General features: G+C 49.0%; 1 protein-coding gene and 1 non-coding gene across 7 annotated transcripts; one reads left to right on the top strand and one right to left on the bottom strand.

Annotated features, from left to right (window-relative positions):
• The first annotated feature begins 300 nt into the window (after positions 1-300).
• Positions 301-371, top strand: TRNAC-GCA (transfer RNA cysteine (anticodon GCA)). Its single transcript has one exon. It is a non-coding gene; the product is annotated as a tRNA-Cys (tRNA).
• Positions 372-1675: 1304 nt separating this feature from the next.
• Positions 1676-14189, bottom strand: LMBR1L (limb development membrane protein 1 like). 6 transcript variants are annotated; one of them, XM_004006383.6, is made up of 17 exons: positions 13809-14189; positions 11232-11316; positions 10053-10086; positions 8910-9049; positions 8615-8718; positions 7717-7843; positions 7139-7207; positions 6937-7001; positions 6519-6591; positions 6344-6427; positions 6171-6247; positions 5126-5203; positions 4888-4961; positions 4562-4652; positions 4403-4469; positions 2445-2606; positions 1676-2281 (listed from the first exon to the last, which is right to left on the bottom strand). In XM_004006383.6, the coding sequence occupies exons 1-17, from the start codon at positions 13878-13880 to the stop codon at positions 2214-2216; spliced, it is 1470 nt and encodes a 489-aa protein (XP_004006432.1). In that variant the 5' UTR covers positions 13881-14189; the 3' UTR covers positions 1676-2213. The 6 variants fall into 6 exon arrangements, with proteins under 6 accessions (XP_004006432.1, XP_042102706.1, XP_012029740.1 ...); XM_042246772.2 differs by having other exon boundaries at positions 2445-2522; XM_012174350.5 differs by having other exon boundaries at positions 10053-10083.
• Positions 14190-22693: the final 8504 nt, after the last annotated feature.

Here is a 22693-nt window from a genome sequence, read left to right as displayed (position 1 = left end):
CCACTTCCATCACTCCTCCTTAGCAGTAACCAGGACTGGAAGGGGTGGGTACCAGAGAACCCTTTTCCCTGTAGCTTTGTAGTCTTCTGCTAGGAGCTTCCTCAGAATCAGGAACAGACCTTCATGGTGGTAGTCTGGTTCAGGACTTCAAACTTTTGCCCCTCTCTTATCCTTGCCGGATACCCAGTTTGTGGATTGGAAACTGCTGCAGGACCTGTCCAGCAGGTACTTAAAGTCATAGTCTCTAACAGGCTGATGGTCACTTCCCTTTACCTTCCATCAGGGCATCTTATTAGGGCTTCCCTGGTGGCTCAATGGTAAAGAGTCTGCCTGCAATGCAGAAGACCCAGGTTCGATTCCTGGGTTGGGAAGATCCCCTGAAGAAGGGAATGGCTACCCACTCTAGTATTCTTGCCTGGAGAATTCCACTGATAGAGGAGCTGGGCAGGCTACAGTCCATGGGGTTGCAAAGAGTCAGAAATGACTGAGCGACTAACATACATACACACAAGGCATCTCTCTTTTTCCTTCTCCAAACCTTCTGGAGCTCTGCTTCTAGCCACTCAGGTTTCTCTCATGTCAAAGGCTTTGAAGTTGCAACACTTCACCCATTAATCTACTGTCATTTAGAAGTCTTTCTCTAAGAAGCCTTCCCTAATGTACTGACACTTGACCTCTGTTTCTTTGAGAATGAGAAATTAACCACCATTCATTGCAGTATGGTATTAAAATTATGTCACCCTTATCAGGGGGCTTCCCAGGTGGCACTAGTGGTAAAGAACCTGCCTGCCAATGCAGGAGACCTAAGAGACATGGGTTCAATCCCTGGGTCAAGAAGATCCCCTGGAGAAGGGAATGGCACCCACTTCAGTATATTTGCCTGGAGAATCCCATAGACAGAGGAGCCAGGTGGGCTACAGTCCATACGGTCGCAAAGAGTGACTGAAGCAACTTAACATGCAGGTACATAAACACGCACCCTTACTAGACAAAGCAATTCTTAAATACAAACTTAGCTGAGTGCCTGGCCTACAGTAGGTGTTCAGCAAGTATTTGTGGCAACTACATTTTTTGTATCTCATACTCAGCTCCATGGCTAGTATTCACAGTAACCTGTGTACCTTAGAAAAAAGCAGCCCTTCCTCAAGTCACTGGCTTTCCATTTGCAAAAAAAATAGTTGTAGTAACCATGCACACAGTGACTAAGAGGTGAATGGTGCCCCTGCAAGCTGTGCAATGTACAATCTGCATAACCATGAGCAGAAACGTTGTTCTTACCCCTAAGATAGCAGGAGGGCTTGCAGAATATTCAAGGCACTGATAGCCTCTGGAAATACAGAGTTAGGCTCTTCTCAGAGGTAGGAATCACAAATCTTTGTCAGGCAGCCCCTTCTTTTACCTCTTCCTATGCTGATGCCTATTTACCCCCAATAACCAAGGCACCCAAGAAATAAGGCTTGGGTATAAGGAAAAGTCAGGTGACCAGCCAGGCTTTAGCAAGGCCAAGGGAGGAGGAGCTTCCCACTGCCTGACTGTATGGCCTAACACCAGACCCAAGTCCCCAGAATACAGATAGAGGAGAGGCAATGAATGGTGGGAAGGACCCCTCTATTTCCCTCTGTAGACTCAGGACTGGTGGGAGCAAAGCTGTTCAAACAGACACAGAGACAGGACCTTTAAAAAAAACCAAAGAAAACCCTGGTATCAACTTTATTGCTGATGGTTGTGGCCTTTTCCTCCCTATGCCCTCGTCTCCCCGGGGGTCCACAGCCGCTCCAGGATAGCACAGTGCTCTTAGGCTCTGCTGGGCCAAAGGCAAGGGAAGACAATCTGCCTCCCAAGTTGGCCACTGGCTCTGACCCTCCCTTGCCCCCGCCCCACCCTATTGCACATCAAGTCATGTAAACATGGCTACGGGCATGGCCCTGAACAGCAGTGAGGCAGATTGATGTGTAAACAGATTTGAGACCAGGAGCCAGGCCCAGTCCCCAGCCCCACCCCATGCTGGGGCCCACAGTTAAATCTAGAGAAGCAAGGGGGCCTGGTCCCAAACTCTGGCTCAGATTACGCAGCAGTGCAGAAGGCTCAGCTCCTCTCTGCCACCCACCCTCTCAGATTCCAGGTCCTGAGGGCCACCCACCCCTGGGCGCCTCTCCAGGCCTAGGCAGCAGATGGCAGTGTCCAGGTTTCTCCCTCCCACTCCCAGCTGGAGGTCACTGGTGCTGGGTCTTCTTAGACACCCGGGGGAAACCAGAGACAGGCAACGGTAGTCTGTCCAGCCCTGGGGAAGAGGCAGGGGGGTAGTCAGAAGCAGGGTTTAGGTCAGTCCTCAGAAGCCACAGAATGGGTGGTGAGTATGCCATCTCCCCTGCTTGGGATGACCACTGTTCCAGACAGTTCCACCTTACAACCACCCCACCAGCCTCGCCCTGACTCCCTCTCACCAAAGGCCCGGATCAGCTCTGCCCGCACAGCTGCCGTGAAGGTCTTCACCAGACAGAGAGTGGTGAGGCCCGCAAAGGCTGCATTGTAGAGGAACACGATGTAGAAATTGCCCAGCCAGTTGAAGCGTCCAAAGTCACCCAGCAGGTCAAAGCGAGTGAGCCCTGAAGTACAAAGGCCAGGATGGGAGGTAGGCTCCCCAACCCTTCCCTGTCTCAGAGCCGAGCTTTCTGCTGCCTCCTGGTGGCCACATCTCAACACTGCAACTGATAGGTTGGCTTCTACACATTAGTTGTTCCTACATCCCAACTTGTCTCAGGGACAGTTCAGGGCAGTTGAAGCAAGTGTCTCTGCTAGGCTTGCTCCAACTTCCCTTCCAGAGTCTGGCATCCTCTCCTGCAGTGTGTGTGTGTGTGTTGGGGTTGGGGGGAATCCCCTCTGGCTCCAGGTGTCCCAAGGAGCTCCCTGGGCCTGCTACTTGTTCCTGGGCCAGAAACCTCAAGCTGGTCACCAAGTGTTCTTTTTTAGTAGACAGAGCAGTGTGGCAGCTGAGAAACTGGGCTCTTATTATGGCTGCTTTGGTTCATATCTGAACTCCACCCCATCTAACTGTGATCTGAAGCAACTTCCTTAAACGTCTGTGCCTGTTTCTTTAACTATAAAGTAGGGAATTAAAAAAACAAGTAGACAAAATAATGGGACTGTGAGACTTAAATGAGACAACACACCTGAGGAGCCATATGTGCGAGGCACTATTCCAACACTTACTGAGCCCCTAATAATAATAATATAATTATCATAAATTAAAATTCTTGAGCCCCTCCCCCACTTAAAAAATTTTTCCTACCAGCTTCCAACCTAAAAGGAACTAACTGCTGGACCCACAGGCCAAGTATCCTAAATCCCAAGGCATAAAGTAGAAATGGTAGCGTAGAGAAAATATAAACTCAAAAACCAAATAGAACTGATTTAAATACTAACTAAGGCTTCCCTGGTGGCTCAGTGTATCTGCCTGCAGGGTAGGAGACCTGTGTTTGATTCCTGGGCTGGGAAGATCCCCTGGAGAAGGAAAAGGCTCCACACTGCAGTATTCTTGCCTGGAGAATCCTATGGACAGAGGAGCCTGGCAGGATACAGTCCATAGGGTTGTGGAGAATAGGACATGACTGATAACGTACAATAGATGGATGATAATGGCGGGGGAGGTGGGGAGCCTATGCAACTCCCCTACTGCCTTGGAGTGAACACTTTTCCCAGGTAATGCTCAAAAGTGTAACTAGTTTACCCTGAAGTAGTAGGGGAGTTGCATAGTTTCCCCTTCTCGCCCATCATCATCTAGATCCTAGCTCTAAAGATGGGAGGAGAGTTGAGCTTATCATTTGATGCCCAGTGTGCAGAAAAAGCACTCGACTGGGGCTCAGGATACAGAGGTTCTGGCCTGACTCAGCCTTGCCTCAAGCTAGCTGTGTAACTCTGGGTAAATCAAGTAGCTCTCCTGTTTCTCATCTCTAAAATGAGAATGTTGGGACTTCCCTGGTGGTCCAGTGGTTAAGACTCAATACTTCCACTGCAGGGGGCATTGGCTCAATCCCTGGTTGGGGAACTAAGATCCCACATGCCCTATGGGTGCAGCCAAAAAAAAAAAAAAAAGTATGTTTATCAGATGATCCCTCAAAGAAAGATTTTGGGGAAAGTGGTGCTTCTTCACTGAAAAAAATGGAAGTAAATAGGAGGGGCCATGGGATGTAGCAAATGGAAAAAATACGAGCTTTGAAGCAACACTACTCTGAATCCCAGCACAGCACTTTATAGAGCCTCTGTTACTCCATCTGTATAATGGAGGTAATACCTCCTCATAGGTTTGTTGTGGGAATCAGAGAGAGCAAGAATATAACGGGTCTGCTTAGTACCAGTAGCTACTCAAAACAAGCCAGTTCCCTTACCTCATTTTGCTACTTACCCAGGGTTCGAGAGAAGACAGGAAGTGCTGAGCTTAGAACCAGGAGACAGACACAGTTCCCAATTATCTGGGTGGGAGTGAGAAAAGGGGAGTGAGAAAAGTGCCCAGGGACACCCTCAGGATGCTTCTTCCACTCCCGTCTGGCAGGTTCCCGGCTACCTGAGTCATGGCCGTGTCATGCCATCTGGGCCGCAGTCCCCGGAAGAGTGGAGAGCTGTAGAAGCCCACGACCGAGGAGACCATCAGGTAACTGCCACTGGGTTAGGGAAGAACTGGCCCACTCCCAGGGATCAATGCCTTGTCTCAAAGGGGATGGCCCTCTCTTCCCCCAGCCCTCCTTTTGAATCAACTTGTTTTCTTCTTTCTGAACATCGGGCTGGCCAAGTCTTGCCCGCTTCCCCCTCACTCCCACTGTAGCTCTGCCCAGAGCCCTAGAGGAGATGGGTTTGAAGAAGAGAGGCAATGGTGGATTTCCAGAAGGATACAAGATAAGGACGACCTGAATGACGGCACCAAAGGAGCCCAGCTTGGAGAAGGAGACCTGGCCCAGGGAGGCATCCTGAGGGACAAAGAGGTGTCACTGTGCAGCACTGCCCATCGTCACCACCACCACCAGCGCCCGGCCTCCCCTCTGGCCTCCCCTTCCGCCCCTCACCCAGTCTTGCTTAGGCCCTCCCCCAAAAGATGTGGTGGGTGGGTGGGGGGGGTGGTGCAGCTCCGTACCTGCATGCCCCGGGGCATGGCAGCCTCGTCAATGAGCAGCTCCAGGATGTGGATGGCCACAATGAGCACAGACAGGCCCTGTGGGAGGCAAGGTCATGGACTCCCACCGCTGTCCCAGCCCACAGATGTATCCAAAGTTGAGAATGTTAAGAGCAGACTCTCTGGCCCATCACTTTCGGTTTTCAGTTAGCTGTGTGGGACCTCCCAAAGGTTACTGCTAGCAACAGAGCACCTTTGAGAGTATCTTACAGCAGACTTCCAGGTGCAGAAGCAAAAAGCCCAAATAGTTTTGTTTGTTTGTTTGGGGTGTTTTTGGACGTGCCACACAGCTCATGGGATATTAGTTCCCCCGACCAGGGATTGAACCCATGCCCTCTTCAGTGGAAGTGCAGAGTCTTAACCACTGGATTGCCAGGGAGGTCCCGTGCATGCGTGCGTGCTAAGTCACTTTAGTCGTGTCTAACTCTTTGAGACCTTATGGACTGTAGCCCACCAGGCTCCTCTGTTCACGGGGATTCTCCAGCCAAAAATACTGGAGTGGATTACCATGCCCTCCTCTGGGGATCTTACTAACTCAAGGATCGAACCTGCATCTCTTATGTCTCCTGCATTGGCAGGCAGGTTCTTTACTACTAGTACCACTTGGGAAGCTCCCAGGGAAGTCCCCAAAAGGCAAAAGAGAAAAATATACATCTTTCTCCAAACCAATAAGACTTATTTCCAAGTCCATGATGTAGCAAGTTGAGAGGATGGACTGGATTTTAACCTTTATTTTCATCCCAGAGCAAACCTGCATAATGGCTTAGGCCCTGTGTGGCCTTGGGTAAGTTCTTTTTTTTCTTCTTCTTCTTTTTGGGTAAGTTCTTTAACTTCTGTTTCTTCATCTACAAAATGGGGACTGATGTGCTTCGCAAAAGTAGGTACTCGTTGAGAGGCAGCTACTGTTATTGAAGGAGGTCCTTGCACCTCCTTCCTCCTCCCTGTGAAGGGCTAAAGTACTCAAGGTGCTACCACTGCCCACCCCCACCAGGTCTGGTGTACATACCGTCAGCACCAGCAAGCACAGCATGGCCAGAGGGTAGCCCAGGTTGCGCTGCCAGGCTGAAGCCTTCCGCCGCTTCTCTGTGCAGGAATGGGAAAACAGTTTGCAAGAGCCTGGAAGGAGGAGCTTCTCTCCTTGGGAAAGCCAGGCATCCCAATGCCTACCAACCTACATACCCAGCAGGACCCTCTGTGTCTGCAGAGCCAGAACCTGTCTGTGCAGCAGTTCCATGTCCAAGGGCAGCCAGCAGGAGGTGGGATCTGGGGGCAGAGATGATGGTGCTGTCCCCCAGTCCCACCACCCCTGCCCAAGCCACGCCCATCGTGCCATCTGGGAAGGACTGTGTCTCACTACAAATCCTGCGGGTCAAAGCTGCTTCCTCAAAGGCTGAGCAGTGCAGCTGCTCCTCCAGGTCCTCCAGGAGCTGTGGGCGTCAGGAAAGGGAGGGATGGACTGTCAGAGGTTCCTTGATCATGGGAGCCCAAGAGCTCCCTGCTCACCTTAAGGATCCATTGTCCTTTTCCTTCCCCTCCCCTCATTCACCACCCTGTGACCAGTGACCTTATCTAGTCCCTCCCAACAGTCTTGTGTTCTGCTTTGTGTGTCTGGTGACCAGCTCCAGATGTTGGGGGTCAAGGATACAGGAGCCAGCAAAGGCTGTGGCCCTCTGCAAGGTGTGCACAGAACAGCTGGACAGTGGCTTCACAGATGGGCTCCAGCTCTTCAGAAACTCCCCCGGCAGGGTCCAAGGACAAGGAGCACTACATACCCGGGGCTTGACCAGCAGCTTCCCAGTGACCGAGAACATGCGGGCGAGGCCGAGTGGGGTACACACTGTGGGGACAGGAGGCGGTCACCCGCCAGAGCCTTCTCTCCACCTCCTGCTCTGCCCGCCCCTGCATTCCACCCTCTACCGGGGGTGCTCTGGCCCCGGGACCTTCCCCACCCCCTCCCCGGCTCTGGACACTCACCCAGGAGCAGCAGGACCCCAAGGAAGGAGATGAAGGAGTAGAGGTAGGGGAGGTAGTACTCCCAGAAGTCTGAAGATGAAAAAAAAAGGACTGTCAGCCCAGCTCTCTCCTCCTGCTTACTAGGGGCTGACAGGCCCCAGAGACCAGGCAGGGGTGCGACACCGAAGTCTGTACGGGTGAGGTAAGTCATGAAGATGAGGAAGACTGGGCGGCAGGAGAGGCAGTGGCAGAGACTACAGCAAACTGCAGATCCTCAGCCCCCTCTAAAGGGCACAGCCACTGTTTGGCCCAAGTCACCAGGGCCTAGTGTGGCCAGATCCTCAACCTGCTTAAGCACAACCAGAAACCTGGATATCAGTGTGAGATCTCCCAATTTCAACAGACTCATATTTTTTTTAACTCACTGCATGGGCCCAGCGGAACACTTCCACAGGCTAGATGTGGCCTGAAGCCCATGAGTTTTGAAACTTCAGTCTAAGGGAAAAGGTCCCAACTTTCGCCGCCTTAGAGGGATACATTCGTTCCAGACAGAGGAACGTGAGCTGGCTGAGGGGTGGGGAGGAAGCTGGTCTTCTCACCATAGAGGGACTCCCTGCTGGCCTTGTTGTTATCCACAATGGCAGAGGCTACCCACACCATGCCCAGGACCAGCAGAGTGAGGAGCATCAACATCACCACCGTCTCATAGACCCGGGCCAGGACGCCCTGTGGGAGGAGGCAGTAGGTTTCAGGGGTGGGGAGGGCAGTGTGGGGAAGGAAGGAGACAGGGGAGACGGCAGCCTGGCTTGGGAAGCAGAGAGGACTGGATTCAGGAGGCAACAGAGGGTGTTTCCCTCTTCTTCTTCTTAGTTACTCTGTCCTCCTACCCCGCAGTCTGGGGCCAGTCCCTCTACTAGATATTCTTGATTTGCAATCCCCCTTCCCAGACCCCTTCTCCATCCTTGCCTTGCCCTGGGAAGCTGACCCCTGAGGTCTGCATGACACCAGCTCTTTGTCCTCTTGGGACTTTCCCAGCAGTCCAGTGGTTACGACTCTGCGCTTCCACTGCAAGGGGCATGGGTTCAATTCCTGGTCTGGGAACTAAGATCCCACAAGACACTTAAAAAAAAAAAAATCAAGCTCTAGTTTTCTGTTCATCTTGCTCAATGGAGAGGGCTGGCAGGAGAGTCGAAGGTAGAAAGACAGAGAGGCCAGGGTGTTTTTCTGTGTTTCCTCCCACCTTTGGCACCTCTGACACTAGCTCCTCTCTTGGGTGGCCACACCTCTTCAGCTTCAACTATCAGAAATAATTTCTTCCTTTGGCTCCCTCAGGCCTAGGGATGGTAACGACTTCCTGTTGTCACTAGTGCCTCAAGCTCCTCAGTGCTGACTAAACCTCTGCAAATAGTCTCTTCATTAAAACCTCTTCAGTTGAACCGTCTCAGTGGAATACTGTTTCTGGTCTGCATTGATTGATTGATACATTCCCCGACTCACCTTTCTGGAGCCAGCAAAGCCCTCAGACTCAGTGAAGAAGTATGCAAAGGGCATGAGGAAGATGAGGGACAAGTTGGAGAAGAGAAAAACAAGGTTCCAGAGGCCTAGTGCAAAAAACGAAAAGCAGAGATGGTCATTAAGCGGGATGCCCCAACCCACTGAGGACTGACCACGTGACAAGGGAAAGTGGAAGGGACAGGGTGATCTATGACTGACTAGCCCCAGGCTGTCTGCATCTGCCTGACCCGATCTGCCCCCCTGTCCCCATCCTCAGTGGCAACCAGGATCGACGCACCGTGGATGAGGGAACCGTTGAGCCACTGGATATAGTAGTTCCGAGGCAGTGAGAGCAGCACCTCGTTGCCGATGATAGAGAAGGGCAGGAGCAGGACAGCGCCCAGGGCGACTGCCAGGGTGAAGGTGCACAGCTCGAGCCTGGGCAGAGAAGGGGTAGTGCCCCTGCTTAGCGCCAACATTCACTCCCCTGGGCCCAAGAAGCCCTATCCATCCCATGGGCACCTGTGACTCCTAGAACCAGCTGGAGCAATGACAGACCCAGGGAAAGAGCTGGCACTCTACCTGCTGCCTCATACCCCAGCCTTCACCTCCAGGGAAGCCTTGGCACGTGGGATGGGCACATCTCAGGAATTCATGGGAACCTGGTCACCAGCCATATCACTTGCCCAGACTGTCCCCAGGAATGTGGTCTTCCCACAGTGTCTGTAGGGTGTGCCAGGCAAGATGCCAAGATTATGGGCCTGACTTCTCTGCTCACCTCAGGGATGTGGATTTCTGAGCCTGGAGAGAGTAGGGTCACCCCATATGCATAAGGGCACTAAGGCAGAGGGAGACAAGGGGAGTTGAAACCCAGCTTCACAGCCAAGACCTGTGCCCTAGATTGCATCAGCTCGAAAGAAGGGACACTTATTTAGTTGGTCCATGAGGGATGAGAGTGGGGGTTGCCTTTTAATTTGTTGTCTGTTGAGCCAGAGGAGTCATCTCTATATTTTTCTCTATAGGTGCTAGTGAATAATAATAGCCTACAGTTAGGGCCATTCTCTCAGAATCAAGCAAGCCCCACCCCTTGGGGGTTCCTCCTTCCCCATCCCCTGGCATTTCCATCAGTCTGCATCCCTACCCCACCCCTTCTCTGATGGCTGCTGGGAGGTGGAGCCAAGTAGGAGGTGCTTCTAGTGACTCAGGCCCCCAGCAGACAGTTCCTGGCCCAGAGGCTCCTTGAAGCTTTCGGCCAAACCAGGCAGACAGGAAGAGCAGCTTTTCCAAGAGTCCCCAGGATGGTGTAAAGCCGGAAAAAAGCAGAAATAGGGCAGAAGCAGAAATTGTTTCTGACATCTCACTCTCTCCCTGCTCCCAGGGCCTCACTAGATCCCAGCTTCCAAAGGCTACCAGTGCCAGGCGTTGAGGCAGCAGTACTTACGCAATCTTGTTGACTGTGGCATCTTCTTCATCTACTACAAAAGACAGAGGCACACTCATCAGTGGGCAGCTCTGGGAACCATCTGTGTCACACAGCGCCCTCCTGCTCCCTCCCTGTCCCCTGAAGAGGGGCCTGGGCCCACCAAGGCAGAGCTGGACAGGAGGCTCAGGAGATCTCACACTATGAACCCCACAATTCACTCTGCCGGGGTGGCAGCTTAAAGATCAGTGGTCCCAGGGGTGAGAGCATGAAATTCCCCCACTTCCCTCCTTCCCCACATCTTCTCCACCATAGGTTCCTTTTTTTTTTTAATTTTTTTTTAAATTTTATTTATTTATTTGGCTGCTCTGGGCCTTAGTTGTAGCATGTGGGATCTAGCTCCCTGACCAGGCATCGAACCTGGGCCCCCTGCACTGGAAGCTCAGAGTCTTAGCCACTGGACCACCAGGGAAGTCCCTAGGTTCCTCTTTGTAAGCTGAAAATACAATAACTAACCAGCTTGCTTACATCAGTGGCAAGGTAGAGTGAAGGGAAATGGGGAGAGGGGTTGGAAATCACAGAGAAAGTCCCCAGGGGAATCACACTGAGGAGTAGCTGCCTCCTTGGCTGAGGGTGCATGAAGCCATCTGGAGGGGAGGAGAGGTTCCGGCCAGGACCAGAAGATCTGGAGTTAGGAACTGGGACAAGTGCGTCCCCCTCAATCACAGAATGCCTACTGAAAGCCTTAATATGCATTCTCTGCAAAGAGAAAGGTCACCATCACCACTGGGGTCAGGGAGGTCTCTGGTCCTGGGTGTAGGAGCTCTAGGAGAGGACATGACAGAGCTTGTGTCCATGACAACATTCACTCTGCAGTTGCCCTGCTGAGGTTCACAGAGAGTTTTCACGTTAGCCATCATATTTGGTCCACACAATAACAATGGACTGGATAGAAATTGTTAGGCTCATTTTATTTTGTAGAGAATGAAACTGAGGTCATAAAAGTTACATGACTGGCCCTCCTTCTAGACTCTCCACTATACCACCTTGTCCCTGCCTGTGGAGGAAGGGAGGCAGAAGCTCAAGAACAGACACCTCTACTTTCCCAGCAAGCAACACAGCCCTCTTCCCCTGAGGCTGGTGCCATAGCAACAGGAACACTGGCAGAGGGCAGGCAGGAGGGAGGGAAGTCACAGGTACCTGTGGTAAACTCAGCAGGCTTCTTGAAGCGGGTCAAGGCGATGTGGCAGAAGATGTAGAGAGTCGCAAACAGCAGTGTTGAGATCTGCAGCAGAAAGTGAGCAAGATGAAAAGCCCGAATCCCCAAACATTTCACAGCTCCAGTGGCCTCTCTGTTAATTCCATGGGGACATTTTCCCCAAACTAGACTCCATACATCCAGGGGTTCCATCTTTCTCCCCACTACTTCCTTCTAATCAAGGCCTCAGGGGCTGACCCATGCACTTGGGGACAGAGCACTATGTCCAGATCTATGAGGGTTTTTTTTCCCAGGGAGAAAATAGTTTCAGCTGAACCCTGGTTGGTGCATGGGCAGAGAAGACTCCTAGAGATGCACATATCCACACATTTGAAAAAGGCCACAGAACCAGAGAGGATTTATTCCTAGCACATAATTGGAAAAGCAGATTTGAGGGGAAGAAGGGGATGTCTTCATTGTGCTGACACTCCACTCCCTCTCCCTCCACTCCCACCTTGATCCAAGCTCCAGGAGGAATCGTGTTCCTAGACCAACTCAGAGCTTCTACTCTGTTTATTCAGGGGCCCTAAAAGATCAGGTCTGCTCTGGGCCAATCCAGAGTCTCTTTCATGCCTTGCCCATAATAGTAGGCTTTAATTGGGGTTCCACATCTATAAAGCTTCTAGAGCTGGGATCAAAATCTTTAAGAGCTATCAATCCATGATCCCTACCTAAAGTAATTTCCAGCTCCCAGGGTAGGTCTCTCAGGGTCTGTTTCATGCCCCTGATGACTAGTCCTCCAATGGACACTGATGGCAGGACTTAACCAGGTTATCCTACACATGCATACATTTCCACCCTACCCTGGATCCACAATCAGGGTCAGAGAATCTTGAGATGTTATTGTGTTTGAAGTGGGCCACGAAGGCAGGATCAGTCTCATAGGTGCTCCAGTCCCCAAGAGAAGCTGACCCTATGGGGAATCTGCATACAGCTATGTATGTAAAGAGAGAAGACACAGACCCCAGGAGAAACATGGGTCTAGGACAAAATTGTAGCTTTTAACAATAGGGAAGTAGAGTAGAATGAGCCATTTAGATTTCAGCTCCAAGATTTTTACTGCCTAGTGCTCTGCCCTGGGCGTGTGTAATAAGCAGGAAGGCGAGGGCGGGGGGGCTCAAAAGGTCACGCTGGAGTTCCATGTAGGTCCAGCAGAGGCTAGGTGATTCTCTAGAGCAGGGGATTGGAGCCACGTGGGAGATGTACTAGAAGCCCTCAGGATGCCCTTGACCAGCGCTGACGTCCTCAGCTAATGGGACTAAAGGATGGGACGACATCCAGAAGGCTGCTTCTCTCTCCAAGATCTCTTCCTTCCCTGTTCTCTAGGAAAGTGGGTCTCTGGCTCTCCACTGGCTCAAGGCCTGGGTATGACTCCAGGATATGCCCAACCCTGCCATATGCAACTCTCCACTAAGAAACGCACAAGGAAAGCTTTCTGAAAGCAGATCTGGAGTTCCCACGCATGGACTGATAAACTCCCTACTTTCCAGTCCTCACAGATAAAAGCAGACCTAGTTATGCCTTGGCTCACTTTAGCCCTCCTCCAATCTGAGGCTGCCCAGGGCAGACTGGAGCCCAGCCTGAGAAAAATGAAGGACGACCCCCGCAATGGGTCCTTCACTCACCAACTTCTATTCTTCTAAACTTTTCCCTTTCCCTTTAGTATTTGGGGTGAGGGCTCTGAGGAAGGAGAGGAGAAAGTAAAGATATGAGAGTTTAGAGCAGATGCAAGAAAGATACGATCCCCTAAGCTCCCCTGGGTGCCCCGGCCCAGAAGTGAGGAGTCCCTCGCTGTGTGACAGTTTTAGCTGTTACTCTAGGTGGCAGTGAGCGAGTAAGGAAAGCAGCCAGAAGCCCTCCGTCGCACCAGGGGCAACCCTTCAGAGGAAATCGCTGAATGACTGCGAAGCTAGGAAACTCGGCTTGCAGGGTCTCTAACGAAACACCAATAAGGGCGAGGAAACGAAGGGGACACTTTAGTTGTTCTCCATTTCTACACGGCACAATCCACTCCAGAAAGAGTCCTTTCCTCCAAAGTGAGAAACCCACCAAAGATCCCTGTTCATCTCCCCTTCATCAAACATCATTTGGGTTTGAGAAATAGTTGCAAACAAGCCTTCCCCAAGTTAAACCCATCCCTCTCCGACCATCTGACTGAGATCGGCAAGCTCACCAGATTCCCAGACAAGGGAAGACCCGCGCTCCGATCACGGGCGCGCGGGGGCGGGGTGGGGGGACAGGAGGGAGGGCGGGGTCGGGGGAGAGGCGTGTAGAGGGGAGGAACGGAAATCGATCGGCTTTGTTTATCTCGCAGCTACTCAGCTGGAGCAGACTCTAGGGATTCGCCAGCCCAAGCACTAGTCAGACCAGGGCTCTTGGTCGCTCGCCCCAGGACCAAACAGGGTCTGCCGGCGCTGTGCCCAGGGGATCTCACTCCGATCCGGACGTCTCCTCCTCCCGCGACACCCGTGCTTCTCCCCAGCTTGGTCCTACCCTTCCAGCCCGGGTCCCGGACTCACAATGCACTCGCGGACCCGCTCGTGGAATAGCTGCTCTCGCACGGATAGCACTTCATAGTCAGCTCCTTCCATACTCTGCTCAGCATGACTGGGGCTGGGGTGTCTCTGGGCCCGGGGAGGACCAGCGGCGATGAAACCGCCGCCGCCAAGCACCCGGACCCAGCGAAGGAGCCTTACCTTGCAGCCTGTGACGGAAACTCGGGGTAATCTGGGGCTCAGATTCTGTCGTCTGAGCGCCCCGCCCTTAAAGGGGCAGGCACCAGCTGACCTCGCTTTAAAGGGCCCGGGTTCCCCTCTGCTCCCTCCCCTTTAAGGTCAGGCTTTCAGTATAGTTTCAACGCAAACACCCGCCAACAGGCAAGCTAAGGGGAAGCGTAGTCTGGGTTCTATTTCACAAGAGGCCGAGTGACGACACAACGGATGGGCGGGATAATTCCAGGGAGCGGAACTCATTGGCTTCTACGGAGCTGCCGCTCTTCGCTAGAGGAACGCTGATAGGCTTGCCCCGTGGAAAGAGGCGGGATCTTTGGGGCCTACCGGTGCTCCTTCTAAAACTAAGCAACTGCCTTTTTCTCCTCCTTTAGTTGATAAGCGACCAGTATGACCTTGGCAAGATGAGCCACTTGAATCAGGCCAGCCAGGTGGGATGTGAGAGTACCATAGGGGTTCTGAAAGGTACCGCTGCCCAGTAACCCAAGATCCATAGTAGCTTTTTCTGAAAGTGTTTTTGTTGGGGCGAGGAACCCTCAGCCACCAAGAAATTTTCACTCAGTCACTTTTGTGGGAGCCCCTATGTGTGCCGGAACAAATACCAAAGAAAATGGAATAGAAAGCTACAGAAGTATCCACCTGAAGCTTTGTGAGGAAATGCCCACAGGGGATCATGGGCTGAGTCAAACGTTAACTGACCACCTGCTATGTGCCACTCACGTTCTAGATTTTAATCTCATTTTACCTTTACCTGAACAACCCTTCAGGGAAAGGCGTGATTAGCATTTTAGATTTTAGAAAATGTGAGAGGTTGTCACAAAATTAAGGAATGCAAGTTCCCTTCCTATGACCTTGATAATGGGTACTGTTTGGGAAGTCCCACCTTCATGGACTCAAACTGTTCCTCTCAAATAGAGGGAGCATTACAGAGAAAAGAAGGCCTGAGTTTTGCCAAGCCCCCAGCTGAAGAATAAGAACGCAATTCTAGTGGCCTAGATCGTGTCCCATTACTATCTGAGCAAGAGTTGGGGCCAGAATATACAACTGAGTTCTCTACTCTTGAAATTTCTGCAGGGCAAGTTACTTTTACTTCTTTTCTGTTTCCCTAGTACTTTTGCCTGGAAAATCCCATGGACGGAGGAGCCTGGTAGGCTGCAGTCTATGGGGTCTCGAAGTCGGACATGACTGAGCAACTTCACTTTCACTTTTCACTTTCATACATTGGAGAAGGAAATGGCAACCCACTCCAGTATTCTTGCCTGGAGAATCCCAGGGATGGGGAAGCCTGGTGGGCTGCTGTCTATGAGGTCCCACAGAGTCGGACACAACTGAAGCGACTCAGCAGCAGCAGCAGCACTGATTGCAGTAGAAACTTGAAAATATACACTTGTATATACACACATAGGGCTTCCCAGGTGGTGCAGTGGTAAAGAATCTGTCTGCCAATGCAGGAGAGGCAAGAGACGCAGGTTCGATCCCTGTGTTGGGAAGGTCCCTTGGAGTAGGATATGGCAAACTACTCTCCAGTATTCTTGCGTAGAGAATCCCATGGACAGAGGAGCCTGGTGGGCTACAGTTCATGGGGTCGCAAAGAGTTAGACACAACTGAGGTCATACACAAAATACATACATTAGTGTGTGTGTATATATAATATATATACATATGTGTGTGTATATATATAGCAGCAAGATAATGAATGGACCTGAAGAGCTGATTTCCCTTTTAGTAACCAAACTTGGAGTGAACAGAATCCAGAGGGGCAAGTGGGCAGAGATAGTAACCAAATACAGCTGGCTGGTTCCTTGGCTTTGTTGCATGGAAGGAGAAGAGAGCACAGAGAAGTGGGTTGGGCCTGCTGAATGACCCTGGCACTTATCTCAAGCAAAGTATTTTAACGATCTTGTTAAAACACAAATCTGTCCCTATTCAAAAGCCCTCAAAAGCAGTCTACTTGCACTTAGAAATTCACCTGCCTTAAAGTAAGAATACAAAGCCCAGGGAATTTCCTGGTGGTCAGTCGTTAGAACATGGCACTTTCACTACCAAGGGCCTGGGTTAAATCCCTAGTCCAGGAACTAAGATTCCACGAGATGCTAGAGGCTGCCAAAACAACAACAAAGGAACAAACAAAAAAGCCCTCGGGGGTTACAAAATGGTGACCTCTGGGCTGCCATAGACATGCTGTGTTTTGTTTGGCTTACAGAATCTTTAGCAAATTTTAACAAATGCGCCTTGTCAGCCCAGTTGTGCATTTGAATTTGTGACCTGGGAGGAAGCACTTCTCTGCTGCTTCAACTTGGCCTCATCCTCACCCTGACCTTTCTTCAGTTCCTGGTGGACCCTGCGCATCTCTTTCCTGCCCAGGAAAGAGCCATACTTGCTGTTTCTTCTCTCTGGAAGAGTTCTCCATTCCCCTCCTTCTTCCCAGTTCACTTTTGGTTGGCTCTGGTCTCCTTCAGATTTGAACTTAAATGTTACCCCAGTACCTTATCTAAAGCAATCTAATTTTGTCCTTTTATTTATCACTTGCGTGCTAAGTCACTTCAGTTGTGTCTGTTTCCTACCCTATGGATTGTAGCCCGCCAGGCTCCTCTGTCCATGAGATTCTCCAGGCAAGAATACTGGAGTGGGTTGCCATGCCCTCCTCCAGGGGATCTTCTCAACCCAAGGATCAAACCTGAGTCTCTTAGGTCTCCTGCACTGGGAGGTGGGTTCTTTACCCACTGGCGCCGCTGAGAAGCCCTTTATTTATCACAAGTTGCCATAATTTAATTTGTTTGCATTTGTTTGTTTCCCCCATATGGGTTCCTAAAGGAAAATAATCATATATGTCTTTTATACAGTTACTCTTAAACTCTTATCTCCATGTGTAATTCACGTAGGCACTCAAATATTGGCAGATGTAGTGAGAAAGATGGCAGACATTGCTGATTATCAGAAGAGCTGGGTTCTGGTTCTAGCATTGTCATCCTGGGTTCCACTTGATCTCACTTGCCAAACTAGAAGACCCTGAAGATTGCTTCCAAATTTAAGAATCTAATATTCACTGCCCTTTATAGTTTACACGGTGCAGTGACATCACCCAAGTCACAAACTGTTCCATATGATTCCTTTAGCAACTGGCTAACATAAATTCTGCTTAGAGATTTATCATCATCCAGAATGTACAACTGAAGTAAATTTTTAAGAGGTAAAATATCAATAAACAAACTGGAAAGTGCATAGTTTAAGCTTAGAACTGAGAAAAATAGAAATGAGCTTAGAACTGAGAAAAATAATCTAGAAGACTTCCTTTGAGAAAGTAGTAACCGAATTTATTTGCTTCCAGGTCCTTGAGCCCTTGTTTACAAATTTGTTGGAAGCAAAGTAACTTTCTTTCCATTGCCTGTGTTTAGAATTAGCAAAAGCATCTCTGTTTACTGACTTATCACTCAGAACACTATACAAAAAGACACTACACATTCTCTTCTTAAACTTATCAAATCTCCCTTTGTCCATATCTTATCTTCCAAGGCTCAACCCAATTATCTTTTCTTCCATCTTTTCTTGAAGGGATTTCCACCTTCTCTAGGCAGCATCCAGTTGCATAGTTAGTTCAGTGACCAATTAGACATATATGCCCTGTTTTGGAACATTCATTACCTTGAGCTGTTATTTAAATCTTTTGTCTTGTTTAACTTTACCTCCATTTGTGTCTTTTCTCCTTTCCTCTCTCCTTATAGGGTTGGAAACCTGTATTTGGCTTCTAATTCACCCCTTTCATTTCAACCCCAGTTCTTAACCCAGTGTAGTTCTTACAGTAAACAAGCTACTAGTACTAGACAATGTTTGTAGATCTGATCTGCCCAGGAGATTAGTTACCTGTTCTTAGTAGGGGAGGGGCCCCCTGGACTGTGGAGAGTAAATTTCAGTGTCCTCGAGCAACACAGGGAAGGGAACTAATCCAGACTGAGCCTCCAATGAATGCTAAAGATTGACAGATACTTTACAAAGATTAGTTAATTGGGTGTCTCAAGGACCTTACCAAACTGACTTTATTTATTTACTTATGGGTGAGGAATCAATTCAAAGAGATTAAGTAACTTGTATAGTTCAGTTCAGCTCAGTCATGTCCGACTCTTTGCGACCCCATGAATCGCAGCATGCCAGGCCTCCCTGTCCATCACCAACTCCCAGAGTTCACTCAGACTCATGTCCATTGAGTCAGTGATGCCATCTAGCCATCTCATCCTCTGTTGTCCCCTTCTCCTCCTGCCCACAATCCCTCCCAGCATCAAAGTCTTTTCCAATGAGTCAACTCTTCGCATGAGGTGGCCAAAGTACTGGAGTTTCTGCTTTAGCATCATTCCTTCCAAAGAAATCCCAGGGCTGATCTCCTTCAGAATGGACTGGTTGGATCTCCTTGCAGTCCAAGGACTCTCAAGAGTCTTCTCCAACACCACAGTTCAAACGCATCAATTCTTCGGCCTTCAGCTTTCTTCACAGTCCAACTCTCACATCCATACATGACTACTGGAAAAACCATAGCCTTGACTAGACGGACCTTAGCCAGCAAAGTAATGTCTCTGCTTTTGAATATGCTATCTAGGTTGGTCATAACTTTTCTTCCAAGGAGTAAGTGTCTTTTAATTTCATGGCTGCAATGACCATCTGCAGTGATTTTGGAGCCAAAAAAAATAAAGTCTGACACTGTTTCCACTGTTTCTCCATCTATTTCCATTGGAGTGATGGGACCAGATGCCATGATCTTCGTTTTCTGAATGTTGAGCTTTAAGCCAACTTTTTCACTCTCCTCTTTCATTTTCATCAAGGGGCTTTTTAGTTCCTCTTCACTTTCTGCCATAAGCGTGGTGTCATCTGCATATCTGAGGTTATTGATATTTCTCCTGGCAATCTTGATTCCAGCTTGTGTTTCTTCCAGTCCAGCGTTCATGATGTACTCTGCATATAAGTTGTACAAGGACTTACAATAGTAAGCGGTGTAACTTGGCCTCTCTGACTCCAAAGCCTCCTTTTCCCCTAATATTCTGCAGTTGTCTTTTAGTAGATACATCCCCCCTACTTCTCTATTCCCTTCATTACTATATTGCTTAGATACTTAGGGTAATAGACTGCTAAAATTTGAACTTCAGTATCCTCAAGAACCTTGGTGTCTTCCAGCTTATTTAAAGGGCTCACTGGGGACTTCCCTGTTGATCCAGTGATTAGGAATCCACCTTCCAATGAGGGGATATGGGTTCAATCTCTGATCAGGGAACTAAGATTCCACATGCCACAGTCCAACTAAGCTCTCGAGTCACAACTAGAAGCTGCCTGCTCTAGAGCCCAAACGCCACGACTAAGACGCAACACAGCCAAATAACTAACTAAATAAATACAGAAATAAATATTTATAGATGGATAAATAAAATAAAGGGCTCACTGTTCTGTTCCTTCTTGCGGGGCTATCTTTGAGCTTCCAAATGATAAAGACTTATTGCTGAATAGCACTTTGAGAGGAGCAGACAAAAGACCCAGGGCCACCAGTTCCAGAGGTGACTGGGGAGGGAGAGGGCAGAGAGTGTCATGAGAAATAGTTGCTCTTTTCTTTAAATGAAAGTTTCAAAAGCTTTTCATTCAGATTATAGGTTATTTTAATTTTCTCATTGCTTATCTACATGTCATAATTTTCCCACAGAAAACACAGTATTTACAGAAAAATTCCTGTTCACTCTGACTACCATGGGCTGAATATGTACCCCTAAAATGCATGTTGAAACTCTAACCCTCAGCATGATGTATTAGGAGGTGGGAACTTTGGGAGGTAATTAGATTCAGATGAGGTCAAGAAGTACAACCCTCCTGATGAGGTTATTATCTTTTTTTTTTTTTGTAGCTCCATGCCCTATGCAGGATCCCCCACCAGGGTTGGAACACATGTCTTGTGCATTGGGAGTGTGGAGTCTTAACTACCGCACCACCAGGGAAGTCCCAGGATTTATCATCTTTCTAAGAAGAGGAAGGGAATAGTTGTTTTTCTCTTCTCCACAAGAGGACTCAGCAAGAAGATGGCTAACTATCTGCAAACCAGTTAAGAAGGCTCTCTCTTGACCCTGAATCTGCTAGCACCTTGGTCTTGGATTTATCAGTCTCCAAATCTTTGAGAAATAAATATTTATTATTTACACTATCACACTATCTGATCTGTGGTATTGTGTTAGACCAATCCGATTTAAGACAGGCTATAAACCTCCTTCCTTATCTCTGGTGGAATTTGGACCAGTTCCTAGAAATAGACCAGCAACTTTGGAATTGCCCTCTTGTCTAGGGTGCTAGGGAGGCCAGAAAACCTCGGGTTCCCTTTAGGCAAGGCCTCTCTGGGTCTGAAAACTTTTATTGTTGTTGTTGGCAAGGGTGAGGGAAAAGGTTTAAAAAGCATGTTTTGATAGATTTTGTTCCTTTGTCCCTACCTATCTCTGCCCTCTCCAAAAATATTTGACAGAATAGACTGGCTTGAGACACCAGGAAAATTTGTGAAATCTTAGTCTCTGGGAATGGAGAAGAATCTTAGAAGTCTTCAATTCTACCTGTTTGTCCTTCATGACATGGATGGCACTATGGTCCATTGTTGGTCCTAGCTAATTTTTACCAAGTGAGCTGTGATATTTTTATTTTGTGGTTGTTTTTGTTTGCTTTTAAAAGTATTTATTTGGCTGTGCCAGGACTTAGTTGCAGTATTTGGGATCTTTAGTTGTGGCATGTGGAATCTAGTTCCCTGACCAAGGATTGAACCTGGGACTCTGGCATTGGGACCGTGGAGTCTTAGCCACTGAACACTGCCAGAAACCCCTGCAGTGTTTTTCTTCATTCTTAGCTGTCCTCTCTGGGTTCCTGCTATTTCTGGACAATAGCTCTTCATGGGTTTCTCTTGTAATTTAAACATCCTTGATTCTCCAAGTTGCTTTACCCAGTACCGCATCCCATTCTACCTGTCCCTTGGAGGAAGCTCTCTGGTCTGTCCATATCCTTCTTGAGGTGCCCAGAACTGGGTATGAATTTGCCCAGTAGGGTGATCAGTGAAGAGGCTGGTGGGAATGCCCCCTTGCCTAGCTTTCCACACTGCTGTATAGAAGGAGTGCCTAAGATGTCATCAGCCTGTTCTGGCAGCTGGGTCACAGCTTGACTCATGGCACGTGTGCATGCCTTCGATCAACATGAGCCAGTAGAAGTTCCTACATGCCTGTATCACGAGACATTAGAGCTGGCCCAGAGAGAGGCTGAAAGATCTTAATTATGAAGAATCTTTAGAACAGAACAGCAGCTTTCCCTTCTACCTCCATTTGATGTCACTGTCCACCCTAGAGTGTCTTCCTGAGGCATTTTAGATCTTTGGGCCTAGGGAAAAGAGGAAAGCAGTAGAGGGACAGTTACCTCTAGTTTTCAGAGTTAAAAATCTGAATCTCTGCTTCAAGATTAATTCTCAGACTATGAAAATATCTAATGGAGAATTGGACTGCGTCTGACCTAGCCTTCAAGGACTTGAATAGATGACGCTTGGGTTTTTATCATCAAAGGAAGACAGAATGAGTCAACAGGGCAAAGGTGGTAGGATCAAATATGGTTGTAAAAGGTCTTGTAGGCTGAGAAGAGTATTTGAAGGCCAAAAGTAGGAATGCAGTGATGAGCTTGATCCATCACTGTTGGACACAGTAACATACAGCAGGCTGTCAATTGGGAGATGAGCTGGTCAGCTGAGGGATGGATGGATGGGGTAGGGTATTCATTTTGGCAGAGAGGAAGATGACCCTTGCAACACAATGATATCTGTATCTACATGATGATGCCCACATCATGTTATTAACTTTGTATCAGTATTGAGTTCAGATTGATCGGGCAGCATGCCTCCTCCATTACTACAAGTTGACCACAAAGCCATATTTAAACTCATTCCACACTGGGAAATACCCTAGAGGCTGGAGATGAAGTCAAGAACTCGGAGTGTGGGGTTTTCTGTGGCTAACTGATTCACAGTGGCCTAGAAGGAGGCTCTGCTGTCTCCAGGAATGGACAGAACAAGAAATGACAAGCCCATGAATGCCAGGTATGCCAGGTTAGTCACTTTCTCTTTGTGGTGTATCTTTTAGGCTCAGCTTCAAGGTGATGGGGAGGGCAGAGTTCACAAATCTGAGCTTGACTCTTCTGGGCAGAGAACTCCTTGTCAGTGGTGCCATCTGCAGGGCATTAAGGAATTTGCCAGGAATTTGATGGGACTGGGAGAGGGAAATGGCATCTCTCTCTTCCCTCCCTCAAACCTCTTAATCTGAGCATGTCCTTAAATCATAGCCCTGGTCCTCCATAACGCTAAAAGATTCCTATTTCTCGTGGCCTTTTGGCAGGCAATATTTAAGACATCTGATCCTGCAAGGCAGGACACAGGGCTGTGATATGACTTCCCTTGAATCTGTCCACTGTGAAAAACAAAGAAGTGGGCTCTTCCCATTTTAAAGTCAACTCAATGAGGTTAAGAATGCTAAGTTGTGAAGGCACATCACCTTTAACATTCTTTTAAAGGTGGATAGGTATAAGACTTCTTGGTGGTCCAGTGGTTACCTGCCAATGTAGGGGACACAGGGGTTCGATCCTGGGCTGGGAAGATTTCGCATACTGGGGCAACTGCTTCTGTGTGCCTCAACTG

Source organism: Ovis aries, chromosome 3 (genome assembly GCF_016772045.2).
Source record: "Ovis aries strain OAR_USU_Benz2616 breed Rambouillet chromosome 3, ARS-UI_Ramb_v3.0, whole genome shotgun sequence".
Taxonomy (NCBI): domain Eukaryota; kingdom Metazoa; phylum Chordata; class Mammalia; order Artiodactyla; family Bovidae; genus Ovis; species Ovis aries.
The sequence above is the reverse complement of the archived record's forward strand: the minus strand, read 5'-3'. Positions and strand labels throughout refer to the sequence as shown.